Source organism: Bufo gargarizans, chromosome 3 (assembly GCF_014858855.1).
Source record: "Bufo gargarizans isolate SCDJY-AF-19 chromosome 3, ASM1485885v1, whole genome shotgun sequence".
Taxonomy (NCBI): Eukaryota; Metazoa; Chordata; class Amphibia; order Anura; family Bufonidae; genus Bufo; species Bufo gargarizans.
In genome coordinates, this window is record NC_058082.1 from 529,735,363 (window position 1) to 529,751,899 (window position 16,537).

General features: G+C 46.3%; 1 protein-coding gene across 1 annotated transcript in view; it reads right to left on the bottom strand.

Moving 5' to 3' along the window:
- The window catches only part of DHRSX (dehydrogenase/reductase X-linked), a 396,361-nt gene that overhangs the window by 289,467 nt on the left and 90,357 nt on the right, over positions 1-16,537 (bottom strand). Inside the window, exons 2-3 of the mRNA XM_044284034.1 lie at positions 7,828-7,935; positions 1,578-1,646 (exon numbers count right to left, since the gene is read on the bottom strand). Coding sequence (XP_044139969.1) covers positions 1,578-1,646; positions 7,828-7,935 — 177 coding nt within the window. The remainder of the gene's footprint in view (positions 1-1,577; positions 1,647-7,827; positions 7,936-16,537) is intronic.

Consider the following 16,537-nt stretch of genomic DNA (forward strand, 5'->3'; position numbering starts at 1 on the left):
TCTTCAGTTTTTTTGGCCGGAGCAAAAAGCGCAGCATGCTGCGGTATTTTCTCCGGCCAAAAAACGTTCCGTTCCGGAACTGAAGACATCCTGATGCATCCTGAACGGATTTCACTCAATTCAGAATGCATTAGGATAAAACTGATCAGGATTCTTCCGGCATAGAGCCCCGACGACGGAACTCTATGCCGGAAGAAAATAACGCAGGTGTGAAAGAGCCCTAAGTTATTCACAAAGTGGCGCGAGGCTTCGTTGAATAACTTCGGTAATCGATTATTGCAGTGAAAAACCACTTCGAAATTTGGAACCAAACTCGGCTTAGGTTCAGAGTGGTACCCAAGAGGAAGCGTCAGCGAAACGCGCGACAGGGTTTGGTGCTCCCCTCCCGTTCCTCGGTCTGCATTTGATTTTTCCTGCTTATTCTATTGTTGATTAGTGTTACTTTTAGGACATTGCATAGTATATGTAGCGGCGACCTCATACCCAATTGGGAGATACTGCAGTGATTTCACCTTTTCTACTTTAGGTTGCCTCTCTAATACATGTTGCAGTGCCATGGGCAGGACTAGGGTTTTATAGGCGAGTGCTGGTTATCATTGGAGTCACTGTATTATGATTTATACCCGTATGTGTTACTGTTCATATGTGACCGGGTGAACTTTAACCTGGGGGTGGATGCCTTTGTCATGGCACCTCAGGTATTGCTGCTTATTTTTAATCATGTCTGTTATTGTATTTTATGAATGTATACTATATGTGTGTGTGTTTGATTGTTTGGTGTTGTCTGGTATCTTGGAACAGAAGCCAAGTTCGGTTCCAAGGTTTGTCACTGTAATAATCAATTACCGAAGTTATTCAACAAGTCTTGCGCGACTTTGTGCATAACTTACTTTGGCTCATCAGAGCCCATACGAATCTCCGTACAGTATTATGAACGTTTTTGTTTTTTTTTAGCAAAGAGACTTCGGATGTAGCATCCGAGGTCCCTTCGCTCATCTCTAATTCTCATAGCTTAAATTCTTTATATGTTTGATATTTAAAGGGGTTTCCGGGTGTTTTATTGTAATGACCTCCCAGCCCCCCAGTTGATTAGCTGTGGCCTCCTCGCAGCTCTATGGCATGCTTCCTGCAGATTGCGCTGCATTTTGTGGGCAACAGGTCCTCTATCAGGCATCCAGCAAAAGAAACGCATTCCATAGATACAAACTAGTTGAGGTCTAACCTCTGCATTTTAAATGTAAATGACAAAACCATCATCATAAATCAGGACTCAGCTTTCCTATGTAAGGGGGTATTCATAAACATTGGTTCTCTTCTATATTGTATTCTAAGACATCTGTATTGCTCAAGTATTCCCATCTCATGATGAAGAAGAAATCTCTACAGAATGAATCTAAATGATAGAAGCGATGTTTATTTATGACTTGACAAAACCAACTGAAACTTAGCATGACAAAGAAAAGTCAAGATCAAGCACAAGGCAACGTCCTATGGTCCTCTAAGCATTGTACCCACCCCAGAGAATGCTCCATTCGCTCCCCGGCCGTCAAGGTACTGACTGCATAGAAAATACATACCTTTCTCATTCAGGGTGTCTTGTTGTATCCTCGTCACCGCTTCATTGCCTTCAGCTTCATTGTTCCCCGCTGTAACGGATCATAGAATTGGTTATGGCTTGAATTACAATAGGATGATAACAATTCTGGCATAATGCTGTTTATGCTTTAAATAATGTTCTTATGAATATAAAGCAGAATAGAACAGTGTGCGGAGAAGAATAACCGGATTACATCATCATATGGAAGATATTTAAAGCATACCTATTTACATTTGTTTCCATAAGTCAATACTGTAAGCAATGATAATAACTGTATAATTTATCTTGTTAGAGAAAAATGGTTAGTTCCCCACTTAGGCCCCATGCACACGGCCGTTGTTCACAGCCGTGTGCGGGCTGTGGAACCGCGGCCTGGATCCCTCCTGAGAGCAGGAGCGCACGGCGTCATTGGTTGCTATGACGCCGTGCGCTCCCTGCTGCCGGCACAGTACAGTAATACACTGGTACGATCTATACCAGTGTATTACTGTACTGTGCCGGCAGCAGGGGGCGCACGGCGTCATAGCAACCAGTGACGCCGTGCGCTCCTGCTCTCAGGAGGGATCCAGGCCGCGGTTCCACAGCCCGCACACGGCTGTGAACAACGGCCGTGTGCATGGGGCCTTAGTCAAATGCCTCTTTCCCTCTATATCTGGCTATTGAACTGCTTGTAATTGCTCAGAATCTCTGCATTCACTGAAAAAATTGAACCGTGAGGTCTGAAAGTGCAGGACCATCTCATTGAGAGATGGAGAGAGACTGAGTAAGACAAAGTCAAGAGGGAAGTGCGTGAGCCTTCCTCCATCATATACAGGCCACTTCAAGGTGACAGCCATCTTGTCCTGCTGAACAAACTTATTTTCAAGCAAGTTCTGTATTAGTCTATGGAACACCCGTGCTTGATTGAGAGCAGCCCTGATCAGTCTTTTTATGCATAATCTGCTGCGTGTCTCCTGACTCATAGAGAAGATCATCACAATACTTAGGCAAGGAGAACATGGATAGATCGCCCAAAACACTAATTAGAGCCAGCTACTAGCTCTGTAGAAGCAGACACAGAATCGGGAGCCGGGGACATGGTGCAGTGTTCCTGAGAGAATGTTATAGCAGCTAATGCTGACTCACCGGGAACTGAACGCATGAAAAACTGAATGTTTTATTAAATGTACTGGTGTACTGTGCTGTTTTATCCCTTTTTTCCCCCAATGTATACGTTAAACGAACGGCAAATATGTGATGCGCACCCTACTCCAGTGATGTCACCTCCAGTTCTTGCATTCTCATAGCCTAAATTCTTTATATGTTTGATGTTTAAAGTGGTTTCCGAGTGTTTTATAGTAATGACCCCCCAGCCCCCCAGTCGATCAGCTATCTGAAGAGGCCACATCTGAAGCCTCCTAGCTGTCTGACATTTAGATTGTTTTCTACACCTTAAAGGGACACTGACAGCCCTATAAGCATATTTAGCTATATATATATAACTGCACAGGTCTTCTAATGTGTATTAAAATCATTTAAGTATACCCCCTGTCCACCTTATAAATACAGTAAACTCATGTTTTATAACCTGATGCAATCGTCTTCTTTCTGCCCAAGGGGCAGTGTTTCAGCTTCTCTTGCGCCCAGCCAGCCTCGTCCCAACCGTCGTTTTGAAGCGCCACCCAGCTCATCAATATTCACTTCGCTAGGCGGCTTCTGCTGTCCCAGACCTTCCGAGATCCGGCGCATGCCCAATAGAAAGCTATGGGCATCGGACTTCATTTCAGCTTCAGCGCATGCGCCCGGCACCCTCACTGGCCGGGATCACATCGCGCCTGCGTCCCCTCTGCTTCTTTGAGGCCGCTTCAGCCTCTGCGTTCTGCGCCGGGCACTCTTCTGAGCAGCGCTTCAGAGCGCTGCTCTCAAACACATCTGAAGCCGCCCAGCGAAGTGAATATTGATGAGCTGGGCGGCGCTTCAAAACGTCGGTTGGGGCGAGGCTGGCTGGGCGCAAGTGAACTGAAACACCGCCCCTTGGGCAGAAAGAAGACGATTCTATCAGGTTATAAAACATGAGTTTGCTGTATTTATGAGGTGGACAGGGGGTATACTTATATGATTTTATTACACATTAGAAGACCTGTGCAGTTATATATATAGCTAAATATGCTTATTGGGCCTGTCAGTGTCCCTTTAAGGCCTCTTTCACATGAGAGAGTATTCCGCGCAGGTGCAATGCATTGCGCCAGCACTGAATACGGACCCATTCGTGGGTCTGTGTACATGAGCATGGTTTTTCATGCATCACATGTGCGTTGCATGAAAATCGCAGCATGCATTTTGTTCTGCGTTTTTCACGCAACGCTGGCCCCATAGAAGTGAATGGGGCTGCGTGACAATCACATTGCATCCGCAAGCAACTGCGATGCAATGCGTTTTTCACTGATGGTTGCTAAGAGATGTTGTTTGCAAACCTTCCGTTTTTTAGCACGCACATGAAAAACGCATCAATGCGCGTTTCACCTGCGCAATAAAAACTGAACACAATCGCAGGCAAAACTGAATTAACGTGCTTGCGAAATCATTTTTAACTGAACTCATCCAGACCTAATCCGTATCGCACGTCTGCAAGGGGCCTCAGGCCTCATTCACACATACATGGGTGTTCACGGACCACGCTCCGTGAAAACCCGGCCTACCATCCTGCTGAGTGTACGGCGTCAGTGGTTGCTCTAATGCCGTGCTCTTTGTGCCGCCGCCGATGTACAGTAATACACTCGTATAGATCTACAGACATCTACGTATGTGTGAATGAGGCCTAAACAGGCATAGAAAATGGTAAATGAGATGAGCCTGCCGACCCTCCCCCTTCCCCGCCTACACCACGCCCACTTTTTTCAGACCTAGTGTGAGCCGGGAGAAGTCGCAGATTTTGGCGCAACTAACCATCTAATTTAGGCTACTTTCACACTTGCGTTCGGGGCTCCGCTTGTGAGTTCCGTTTGAAGGCTCTCACAAGCGGCCCCAAACGGATCCGTCCAGCCCTAATGCATTCTGAGTGGATGCGGATCCGCTCAGAATGCATCAGTCTGGCAGCGTTCAGCCTCCGCTCCGCTCAGCAGGCGGACACCTGAATGCTGCTTGCAGCGTTCGGGTGTCAGCTTAGCCGTGCGGAGGCAAACGGATCCGTCCAGACTTACAATGTAAGTCAATGGGGACGGATCCGTTTGAAGTTGACACAATATGGCTCAATTTTCAAACGGATCCGTCCCCCATTGACTTTCAATGTAAAGTCAAAACGTATTCGTTTGCACTATCATGAACAAAAAAAAAAAATTATATATATATACACACAGGTCCTTCTAAAAAAATTTGCATATTGTGATAAAGTTCATTATTTTCTGTAATGTACTGATAAACATTAGACTTTCATATATTTTAGATTCATTACACACAACTGAAGTAGTTCAAGCCTTTTATTGTTTTAATATTGATGATTTTGGCATACAGCTCATCTAAAAAAATTAGCATATTTCATCCGACCAATAAAAGAGAAGTGTTTTTAATACAAAAAAAGTCAACCTTCAAATAATTATGTCCAGTTATGCACTCAATACTTGGTCGGGAATCCTTTTGCAGAAATGACTGCTTCAATGCGGCGTGGCATGGAGGCAATCAGCCTGTGGCACTGCTGAGGTGTTATGGAGGCCCAGGATGCTTCGATAGCGGCCTTAAGCTCATCCAGAGTGTTGGGTCTTGCGTCTCTCAACTTTCTCTTCCCAATATCCCACAGATTCTCTATGGGGTTCAGGTCAGGAGAGTTGGCAGGCCAATTGAGCACAGTAATACCATGGTCAGTAAACCATTTACCAGTGGTTTTGGCACTGTGACAGGTGCCAGGTCGTGCTGAAAAATGAAATCTTCATCTCCATAAAGCTTTTCAGCAGATGGAAGCATGAAGTGCTCCAAAATCTCCTGATAGCTAGCTGCATTGACCCTGCCCTTGATAAAACACAGTGGACCAACACCAGCAGCTGACATGGCACCCCAGACCATCACTGACTGTGGGTACTTGACACTGGACTTCAGGCATTTTGGCATTTCCCTCTCCCAGTCTTCCTCCAGACTCTGGCACCTTGATTTCCGAATGACATGCAACAGTCCAGTGCTGCTTCTCTGTAGCCCAGGTCAGGCGCTTCTGCCGCTGTTTCTGGTTCAAAAGTGGCTTGACCTGGGGAATGCGGCACCTGTAGCCCATTTCCTGCACACGCCTGTACACGGTGGCTCTGGATGTTTCTACTCCAGACTCAGTCCACTGCTTCCGCAGGTCCCCCAAGGTCTGGAATCGGTCCTTCTCCACAATCTTCCTCAGAGTCCGGTCACCTCTTCTCGTTGTGCAGCGTTTTCTGCCACACTTTTTCCCTCCCACAGACTTCCCACTGAGGTGCCTTGATACAGCACTCTGGGAACAGCCTATTCGTTCAGAAATTTCTTTCTGTGTCTTACCCTCTTGCTTGAGGGTGTCAATGATGGCCTTCTGGACAGCAGTCAGGTCGGCAGTCTTACCCATGATTGCGGTTTTGAGTAATGAACCAGGTTGGGAGTTTTTAAAAGCCTCAGGAATCTTTTGCAGGTGTTTAGAGTTAATTAGTTGATTCAGATGATTAGGTTAATAGCTCGTTTAGAGAACCTTTTCATGATATGCTAATTTTTTTAGATAGGAATTTTGGGTTTTCATGAGCTGTATGCCAAAATCATCAATATTAAAACAATAAAAGGCTTGAACTACTTCAGTTGGTGTGTAATGAATCTAAAATATATGAAAGTCTAATGTTTATCAGTACATTACAGAAAATAATGAACTTTATCACAATATGCATACATATCTATATATATATATATATATATATATATATATATATTTTTTTTTTTTTTTTTTTTTTTTTTTCATGGTAATGCAAACGGATCCGTTCTGAACGGATCTAAGCGTTTGCATTATAGGTGCGGATCCGTCTGTGCAGATACCAGACGGATCCGCACCTAAACGCAGGTGTGAAAGTAGCCTTAGGCCTCTTTCACACTTGTGTTGTCCGGATCCGGCGTGTACTCCACTTGCCGGAATTACACGCCGGATCCGGAAAAGCTCAAGTGTACTGAAAGCATTTGAAAACAGATCCGTCTTCAAAATGCGTTCAGTGTTACTATGGCACCCAGGACGCTATTAAAGTCCTGGTTGCCATAGTAGGAGCGGGGAGCGGGAGAGCAGTATACTTACCATCCGTGCAGCTCCTGGGCGCTCCAGAATGACGTCAGAGCGCCCCATGCGCATGGATGACGTGCCATGCGGTCAGGTCATCCATGCGCGCGGGGCGCCCTGACGTCACTCTGAAGCGCCCCGGAAGCCGCACGGACTGTAAGTATACTGCTCCCCCGCTCCCCGCTACACTTACCATGGCTGCCAGGACTTTAGCGTCCCGGCAGCCATGGTAACCATTCAGAAAAAGCTAAACGTCGGATCCGGCAATGCGCCGAAACCACGTTTAGCTTAAGGCCGGATCCGGATCAATGCCTTTCAATGGGCATTAATTCCGGATCCGGCCTTGCGGCAAGTCTTCAGGATTTTTGGCCGGAGCAAAAAGCGCAGCATGCTGCGGTATTTTCTCCGGACAAAAAACGTTCCGTTACTGAAGACATCCTGATGCATCCTGAACGGATTTCTCTCCGTTCAGAATACATTAGGATAAAACTGATCAGGATTCTTCCGGCATAGAGCCCCGACGACGGAACTCTATGCCGGAAGAAAAGAACGCAAGTGTGAAAGAGCCCTTAGGCATATTTAAGCTTGATAAATGACCCCCTAAATGTTTTGAATATGACCAAACACTAAACATATTTTTTTAAATCTGTTTTCAGATTGTCCAATTTTTCATTTTTTGGACATGATTACGGAGGGTGCCACCTGAGATGCTGAACACCAGTTAAAATAAAATTGTATAAAAACTTAATTACAAACACTGTACTATGCAATTTGAGGTTGTCCCTCTTCCTCTGCTACGCCAAGATGTGATGATAATGAAATGACTGCTACAGAAAAAGAATTGTCAAGTTCAATGTGAAAACTGAAATATTTCAGGATTATGGCATTTTTTATATAGACAGAATCGTGGAAAACCATCCTAATTATTAAGACACTGGCTGCAGGTAATGCGAGAAGACCCGTGCAGGCACATACTACTTTCATCAAGGCGCACCTATTATCACATGCATCCCAAGTCTTGCCAAATGTTTTGCTGTGTGGTATCCTATGCCTTTTGCGCCTCCAGTGACGATGGCAACTTTTCCATCTTGTCGAGAGAGAACTGCAAGGAACAAAAAACATTGGGAAAATGTTTTTAGAGCAATTCTATAATTACTTGCGAACAGATATTCTAAAATGCTGTCAAGTCCTGAAATCTGCTTTACAATTAATTCTTAAATTATTGTTGCATTAAAATTATTGAGACAGATTAAATCATAATTATGAAAGGTATCAGAATGTAAAACAATATCTCCATTCTAATGGCCGATAATGATATAGCTCACATATCAGATGCGTATATCTAGTGTATCCCTATGACACGCTGCTGTGCGTAATACTGTGACACATAGGTGCCCCTAAAACTAGACATTGATGAATATAAATGATATGAATCATAACTGCTGCACAAGTCAATGGTATTTTAGGTATTTTTGTTCCATTTTAGCCTCCAGGATAATGGATATACATAAAACGTTGAAAACTATTGCTAAATTTATCATGTAGAGAAACTTAATACGAGACACTTACTAATGTATTTTGTTTGTCCATATTGCTTCCTTTGCTGAGTGGATTCATCTTCCCATCAAATTATACACTGCTCATTTCCATGGTTATGACCACCCTGCAATCCATCAGTGGTGGTCGTGCTTGCACATTATAGGAAAAAGCGTCGACTTCTCTGGTGACCAGGACAGTGGGAGGACACATAGACTGGTGTTTTTTCCTATAGTGTGCAAGCACGACCACCACTGATGCTGGATTGTAGGGTGGTCGTAACCATGGAAACCAGCAGTGTATAATGTAACGGAAAAATGAATCCAGACAGCAACGGAGGCAATATGGACAATCACAATACATTAGTAAGTGCCTTGTAGTATTTTTATCTACTTGATAAATTCCATTTGCTGATGTGACAAAACCCCTTTAACAACAATTAGCAGTTTTTTTAGTTTTTTTTTAACTTTCAGATCATTCTTCTAAATGTGCTGTAAACAGCATTATAAAGCATTTACTAATATACTGCTATTAAGAGATCGATACAATATCCTCCTTTAAAAAAAGCCTTGCTCCATTGCTTACTTACTTTTATCCCCTGTCTGCAAGGCAATCTGGCCCTAAACATGGCGGTTGACGGAGGGTCATATCACGTCCATCAGCAGCCTCCACTGAAAAACACCACGCACAGCTGCCGTATGCGGATGCCGTACATCAGTGGCCATGTTCGGAGCAGTTTGCCACACACAGTGCAGAAGAGTGTACTCAACCAGGGGGAATATATTTACAAAGAAGGACATTGGGGCTGATCCTCTAATCGCAATATAAGTGCCTTACAGTGACATACCTTCAATGGAGGCAGACTACACAACTGCTATATGGCCCGGGGGCAGGAGGGGTCTGGCGACGACCTTCCTCTTTTCTCGACATGAAAGCACTGCATTTTCATGCAGCTGCTACTAGGGGGAGCTTGGGGCAAAGCTGTATAAATCCCTATGCACTGAGCTCCCCCTACTGGTGGCTGCAGGTAGCCAGTTTTGTAATAAACACTTCTCAACATTGAAATTGCAACATCAAAGAGAACAAGCCGTAAGGTTATGCAAGTCAAAGGCGTAGCAGGAGTTCACGGTGCTCCAGTTTGTAGTGCTGCATTGGGAGGGTTGCTATGTCTACCATATAAGCCCCGGCTGGTGGTCTTGTCAGAGTGACAACCTTATTGACAGCATGACGAGGCATGGAAGTGCGTGTATTTCAGGGCATGGTGCTCATACACGGGACTGAATAAATCGTTTTGGTTTCCATTTTTGTTATCGGTGACATGCCTATAGAGCCTGCGATTTCCATAATCCCATGACTTTCCTTGCTGAGGAGAGTATTGTATGAAGGGAAGCAGTGATTTAGAGCTATATGGGGGATATTAAGCAATATGCTGTTCAGAGTGAATACCATATTCATGCCATGTCCTCTTTTTCAATATAGAAGTCGGATAAAGTGGACGAGGCCAAAGGCAACTTGTTTTAATTACTATTTCCTTTTTTTTTTCCCGCTCAATAAAAAAATTAAATATAAATTCATTGCCTGGGAATGTTTGATGCATGTGTACTGGCAAACTGGGTGAGGCAGGGTGGGCCATATAATATTTTGCTACGAGGCCCCATGAGATTGTTCCCAGTTATGGTGGACTCTAGATGGTTTAGAGGGTCCCTCCAGACCACAAGGGATATGGTCCCACTGATTATCCTCTCAAACCGTGTCCTTATGGCCCAGTGGCTGCTTATCAGGAGGGGAGAACTAGAACATTCTCTGCTCCAGAAACTTGGCAAAAAGGTAGTAAAGAGCACAGCCTCAAAGTGGTCATAAACTCATCTGTTCTTACTCCTGACATGGCGTAGAGAGGCAGAAAGAGGCTTGGCTAGAGTGCCAGTGAGATCTGTGCTCTCCTTAAAGGGGTTGTCTGCTTTTTTTTATTTTTATATTGATGACCTATTCTCAGGAGAGGATATCAGCTCAGTGGGGGCAGACTCCCAGCACCTCAGATGTTTAGCTGTTTGAAGAGACCGCAGCGCTCGTACAAGCGCTGCCTACTCTTCATTGTTTACCTGTTCACCGTTGCAACTGCAGCAGCGAGTAGGTGTAAATACAACTCCGCCGTCCCATTGTAATTACAACTGCTCACCACTACAGTTGTGACAGCGAGCAGGTAAACAGTGAAGAGCACTGCTTTATCTTCAAACAGCTGATTGGCAAGTGTGCAGGGAGTCGGCCCCCCACCGATCTGATATTGATGACCTATCTTCAGGATAGGACTCAGTGATAGGTAAACTGCGGCTCTCCAGCTGTTGCAGAACTACAACTCCCTGCATGCAAAGAGTGCCTACAGCTTTCAGCCTACAGCAGGGCATGGTGGGAGTTGTAGTTTTGCAACAGCTGGAGAGCCGCAGTTTGCCCATCACTGGGATAGGTTATCAATATAAAAAAAAAAGCGGACAAACCCTTTAAATCTTGCTGTGAGACTGCGTAATGCCAGGTATTGTATTTTCAATCTGGTTCCTGTGTGCTAATACTCATTTAGTGACTATTCTCGTTTTTGATTTGGCTTCTTTACGCCATTACTCTGTGCCTCCTCTTTGCTTGCTACTGTGTTTGACCCAGAACTGTTTAGTGACCATTCTTCTGCCCTTGCATCTCTGTACCTTTGCTTCTCTTGGTTCTGGTTGGGCATGTTTCAGTTATTAGATATTGTTTTGGTTTTGACGTTTGACTGCTCTGTTTTGGACCCCAGTTACAGTAGTATGACTACTAGACCTGTTGGCGCCACCTGCTAGCAGAACACCATACCACTCCCAGGGCCCACTCAGGGTTAATTAGTTAGGTCCCTGAATAGGATAGCCCCTATCGGGCCTATATTCTGCTGTAGGCAGGGCCCTGTACTTATAGGGTTGTTGCAGGGCAAGTTTACCAGCTCTTATTAAACCAGGTAGCTAACGCCAAGTTTGGAAGTGAGTAGTTTCCGGGATAAGACGACCAAGAAGGCCTGCCAGCTTATTGCAGGATCAGATTACAAGCTATGGAAAAGGGGCAGGATGGAGCAGTGATAGAGACAGACAGGCTGCAGCAGCTAATGGTAAGGGTTCGTTTTCATGTATACATGATCTGGCAGATTATCGCGGATGGAGCAGTCAGTCCTGATATCTGTCAGATCTTCAGCGGAGATGAGGGCTGCATTCACATGCAGCAATCACCTCCACTGTATGGGGACAAGCGATCAATATAGCGATCACTTGACTCCATAGAGAATCATTATTTCTGCGCAGCAGATCGTTGTTTTGAGTCACCTGCCGTCAGCATACACAAAGCAAAGCAACACGTAAAGAATGGTGTGCATGCCCACATAGCTAAAAGGAATCGGTCACCTCTAGCTAGGCCTAATTTGTACAGTAATACATGTATAGAACACCTGCCGCTGACTCCAGATCAGTAATTTGTATTTCAATATGCATCCCCATTACTCCTCTGTACACCACAAACCAGCCATGGCATGCCTTGAGAGGACACACATAAGGGTCCATTCACACATCCGCAAAATGGGTCCGCAGGATTCATTCTCTATGGGGACGGAATGGACACTATGTGCTCTCCGCATCCGCATTTCCGGAGCGTGCCCCCGATCTTCTGGTCCGCAGCTACGGACAAAATAGAACATGCCTAATCCTTGTCCGCAATGCACTACGGACGTGTGAATGGACCTTAATAGAGAGGACTCCTGGAGAAGTCTGTGCTCTCTATGACTTCCACGGCCGGTTTGTGAGTGTATAATGGGGGAATGGGGATGCATAGCACATTTTCATACAAGTTATGGATCTGGATTATTATTTATCATTAAAGCGCCATTCATTCCATAGTGCTGTACATAGGATAAGGGGTATACATACATAATACAGACAATTGCACTAAGCATGAACAAGACTAGTTACAGACTGGCACAGAAGGAGAGGGCCCTGCCCGTGAGGGCTTACAATCTACATGGTATGTGAGAAGGACACAGTAGGTGAGGGTAAAGTTGGTCATGGCGGTATAGAGGCAGCAGGGTCACTGTACTATACATGTATTATTCTACTTAACAGAGCTTGTAAAAAGTGACAGATGCCCTTTAGGAAAAATACGCTAAATACCTGCAGTCAGCATGACTATGTGAAGGGGGAGGGGGTCGGGGGGTCTTGTCAAACTAATTTGCTTTCTTTCTATGCGGTAGTGAGCGCGAGTCGGAACTGGACATGGGCTGACAGAAGATGTAATATATTCCTCTACTGAAAGCATTGCTATTCATATATTACGCCCATGCTGGTCTTACGCTGGCCATACAAATTAGATTAATGTAAGACAAACCTGACGATTTAGACAGGACCACGGGGTTCGTCCCGACTGCTAAAACAGGACAAGTTGAGGGAAAGAAGTATTGGGCTGTTGGGTTTCAGCATGTGTAATCCATTTGTTCTTAGGGGAAATAAGCCGTCACCAAAGGCTGTATTACACTAAATCGCTAATGAGCGTTCACATGATCATCGTGCAGTTAGGGTTGGGCAATATCAAAAATATTCCCATGCTAACGAAACAGATGTCGTGAGGCAATGCTCTCTGCAAAAGTCACTCCAACCATTGATTTGCCTCGCTTGCCAATCAATGGTGGGGTTATGTTTAGTGAGCCAGGGTAGCCCCAACACTAGAGGAGTAGGCAAACCGCTAAGGACGAAACATGACACATCCTCAACATGAGCATCACTCACAATTAAACGGATATTGTGAACTATGCCCTTTAATGATTTCTGAGAAAGTGGAGCGGAATCAATAGCAAAAACAGGAATATCCTTTCCCAAAGTGCGCACCTGGAAACCATGAGTTATCGCAAATTGATTATCAATCAGATTGACAGCTGCTCCACTATCCACAAAAATCTCACAAAAAATGTTCTTGCTCTCTAGCGCCACCCTAGCCGGCAGGACAAAACGGGAACTACAAGCAAACGTAAAACCTTCAATTTCCAAACATTTTTAAAAGATTTTTTCCTGTTTGTTTCTTTATTACTCCCAGAAAACTGCCTGAATCTCCTAGAGGGACAAATATTTGCCAAATGATTTATACCTCCACAACAAAAACAAACCCTCCCATGCGAGCTGAATCTTCTATTGTCAGAAGCAATCAACCCTAGCTGCATGGGCTCCTGCTCAGAAGGGGCTGACAGCGACTGAGACCCCTGCGCACAGAATGGGACCGCTGCACTGTCCTGGGACTGAGTATGACAGGAAGGGGACATCTCTCCTCTCTCTCTAAGACGCCTGTCAATACGAACGGCCTGAGACATAGCAGAGTCCAAAGAAATAGGCCTCTCATGAAAGGCAAATGCATCTTTCAATCCCTCTGAAAGACCATGGCAAAATTGACTTCGGAGTGCAGCATCATTCCAACCAGTATCAACTGCCCATCTCCGAAATTCTGAGCAGTATATCTATGCGGATTGTTTACCCTGGCATAATAGACGTAGTCTAGACTCAGCCAGAGCAATACGATCCGAATCATCATATATCTGACCCAGGGCTAAAAAGAATTCATCCACTGAACGGAGAGGCCGTGCCCCCTCCGGCAGCGAAAAGGCCCAGGACTGAGCGTTACCCCTGAGCAGCGATATAATGATCCCCACCCTCCGTTCCTCATCACCAGAGGAATGGGAAGAAGGCGGAAATGGAGTTTGCAAGCCTCTCTAAAACGCACAAAATTCTCACTACCCCCGGAGAACGTATCCGGGAGCGAGATCTTAGGCTCAGAACAAACTCCATGAACGCAAGCTGAACCGGTCACTTGAAGCTGAGAAAAAGTCTTACGGAGATCAGCTACCTCCAATGAAAGACCCTGGAAGCGTTCAGCCAAAAGTGAAACCGGATCCATGCTTGAGACGGTTTTGGCGGCTTATAATGTCACGGACGGTGTACAGGAAACAAGACAAAGCAACATGCATATATGACTGAGTGGATCCAAAGCTAAGGAACCAAAAGGGAGACCCCTGCACAAGACCTGAGACTTTCCCTGGCTGCTCAGCCTATGCAAAGATCCTAAAGGTGGAAGGTTGCATATCCACGTACCTCGACTATATAACCCCTGAACACCCTACAATAGTGAGGGGACACGACCACCAGCTCCCTACACCAGACACGGAGGGAGTCAGGGTCACCTGGGATCCAGCAAACAGAAAATAAAAGATAAATGTTCAGCACTTAACTTTGTAGCAGACTGGAAAACAAGATCAGCATGCACACACACTCCAGGAAGAAGTATAAGCCGCCCAGTAATGCACCATGGGGAGGAATTTAAAGGGAAGCAATCAGTCCAACTCCATGACAGCTGAGAGAGGCTAACGAGATGAGGAACTGAACAGCACAACAAAGAGAACTCAAGGAGGAGGTTCTGAAAGGCCTGTCAGAGCTTCTCAGCTGTCTGGTTGTGACACCTGGCTTATATCTAATGAGCAGCTGGTGGAAGTCTACCAGGCTGGCAGGGCTCTTTCACTGGGGCAGTGAAAGGGCTCTCTCTGTCTGTGAGGGTTGTGAGCGAGTGTTGTGCCACGCTGGAGGTCGTGTGGGCTATCCTCTCTCACTCCTCGTGCCTCCCTGTGCCTGTGTGAACAGGGTGTGTCTGTGTAAAGTTGTGCCACGCTGACCTTACGTACCCCCAGGGGGCACGGAAGTTAACATCTTGGTAAAAGTGAAAAGACCATACCGCGTTATCCTGATGTAGTAGCGACGTCAGACGGGGCTGCGAGGTTGCCAGGACAAAAAAAAAAACACGTGATGTCCTTCCTGGGCACCGCCGGATACTAGGAGCAGGTTCATTCCCCACTATAGTAGCCTGGCAAAGCCCCTGACAGACCTCACCAAGAAGAAGCTGTCCTCTGCAGTCAATTGGACAAATGACTGTGAGAGGACCTTTCGGGTGCTGAAGACCGCACTTTCCAGATTCCAGCTGTTTATAGCACAGACCGACGCCAGTGATTTTAACCTCTGTGCCATGCTCAGCCCAGGTTGACTCTACGAGCCAGGAACATCCCATTTTGTACCTGAGCCAGAAGCTCCTACCAAGGGGGGTGGCCTACTCCACTATGGAGAAAAAGTGCCCGGCAATTGTATGAACCCTGCAGTCCTATCTGTACGGGCGCCACTTCACTGTGGAGAAGGACCACAACCCCCTCAGCTGGTTACACACCGTATCCAGAACGAATGGGAGGTTGCTACGCTGGAGCGTTGCTCTCCAGTAGTACCTATTCTCTATTTGCCGCAAGAAGTGCCATGACGGGGACTCTAACGGGTTATTCCAGCAAGGACAGGTTGCGGACGGGCGTGCAGGGGAACATACGAAAGTGTTGCCCCCTAGCGCCCTCTAAAAGCGTGAGGAATATATGGGAATATAATTTGATGCCTGTCAATTTTCTGTCAGGGGTGATGGGCATCTTGCATAGGAAATAGGCTCCACAGGTGGCCCAGCCTCAAAGACATAACATTTCACAAGCTTCTTTGACAGGACACAGTGGCGTGCCCAGGGTGTTTGGCACCCGGGGCGGGTCATTTCTCTGGCACCCCCCCCCCCCAAAACTTGACCACATACCTACATACCTCTTACATCCAAGGACATCTCCTGTCATGCAGACCTTCATGTGTCCCCCACGCTGCCCCCAACACAGTAGTGTCCCCCACGCTGCCCCTACACAGTAGTGTCCCCCACGCTGCCCCCCACACAGTAGTGTCCCCCACACAGTAGTGTCCCTCACGCTGTCCCCCACACAGTAGTGTCCCCCAACACATTAGTGTCCACCACACAGCAGTGTCTCCCCACGCTGCCCCCCACACAGTAGTGTCCCCCACGCTGCCCCCTACACAGTAGTGTCCCCCACGCTGCCCCCCACACAGTAGTGTCCCCCACGCTGCCCCCCACACAGTAGTGTCCCTCACACTGTCCCCCACACAGTAGTGTCCCCCACACATTAGTGTCCACCACACAGTAGTGTCCCCCCACGCTGCCCCCACAGTAGTGCCCCCCACACAGTAGTGTCCCCCACGCTGCTCCCCACACAGTAGTGTCCACCACACAGTAGTGTCTCCCCACACTACCCCCCACACAGTAGT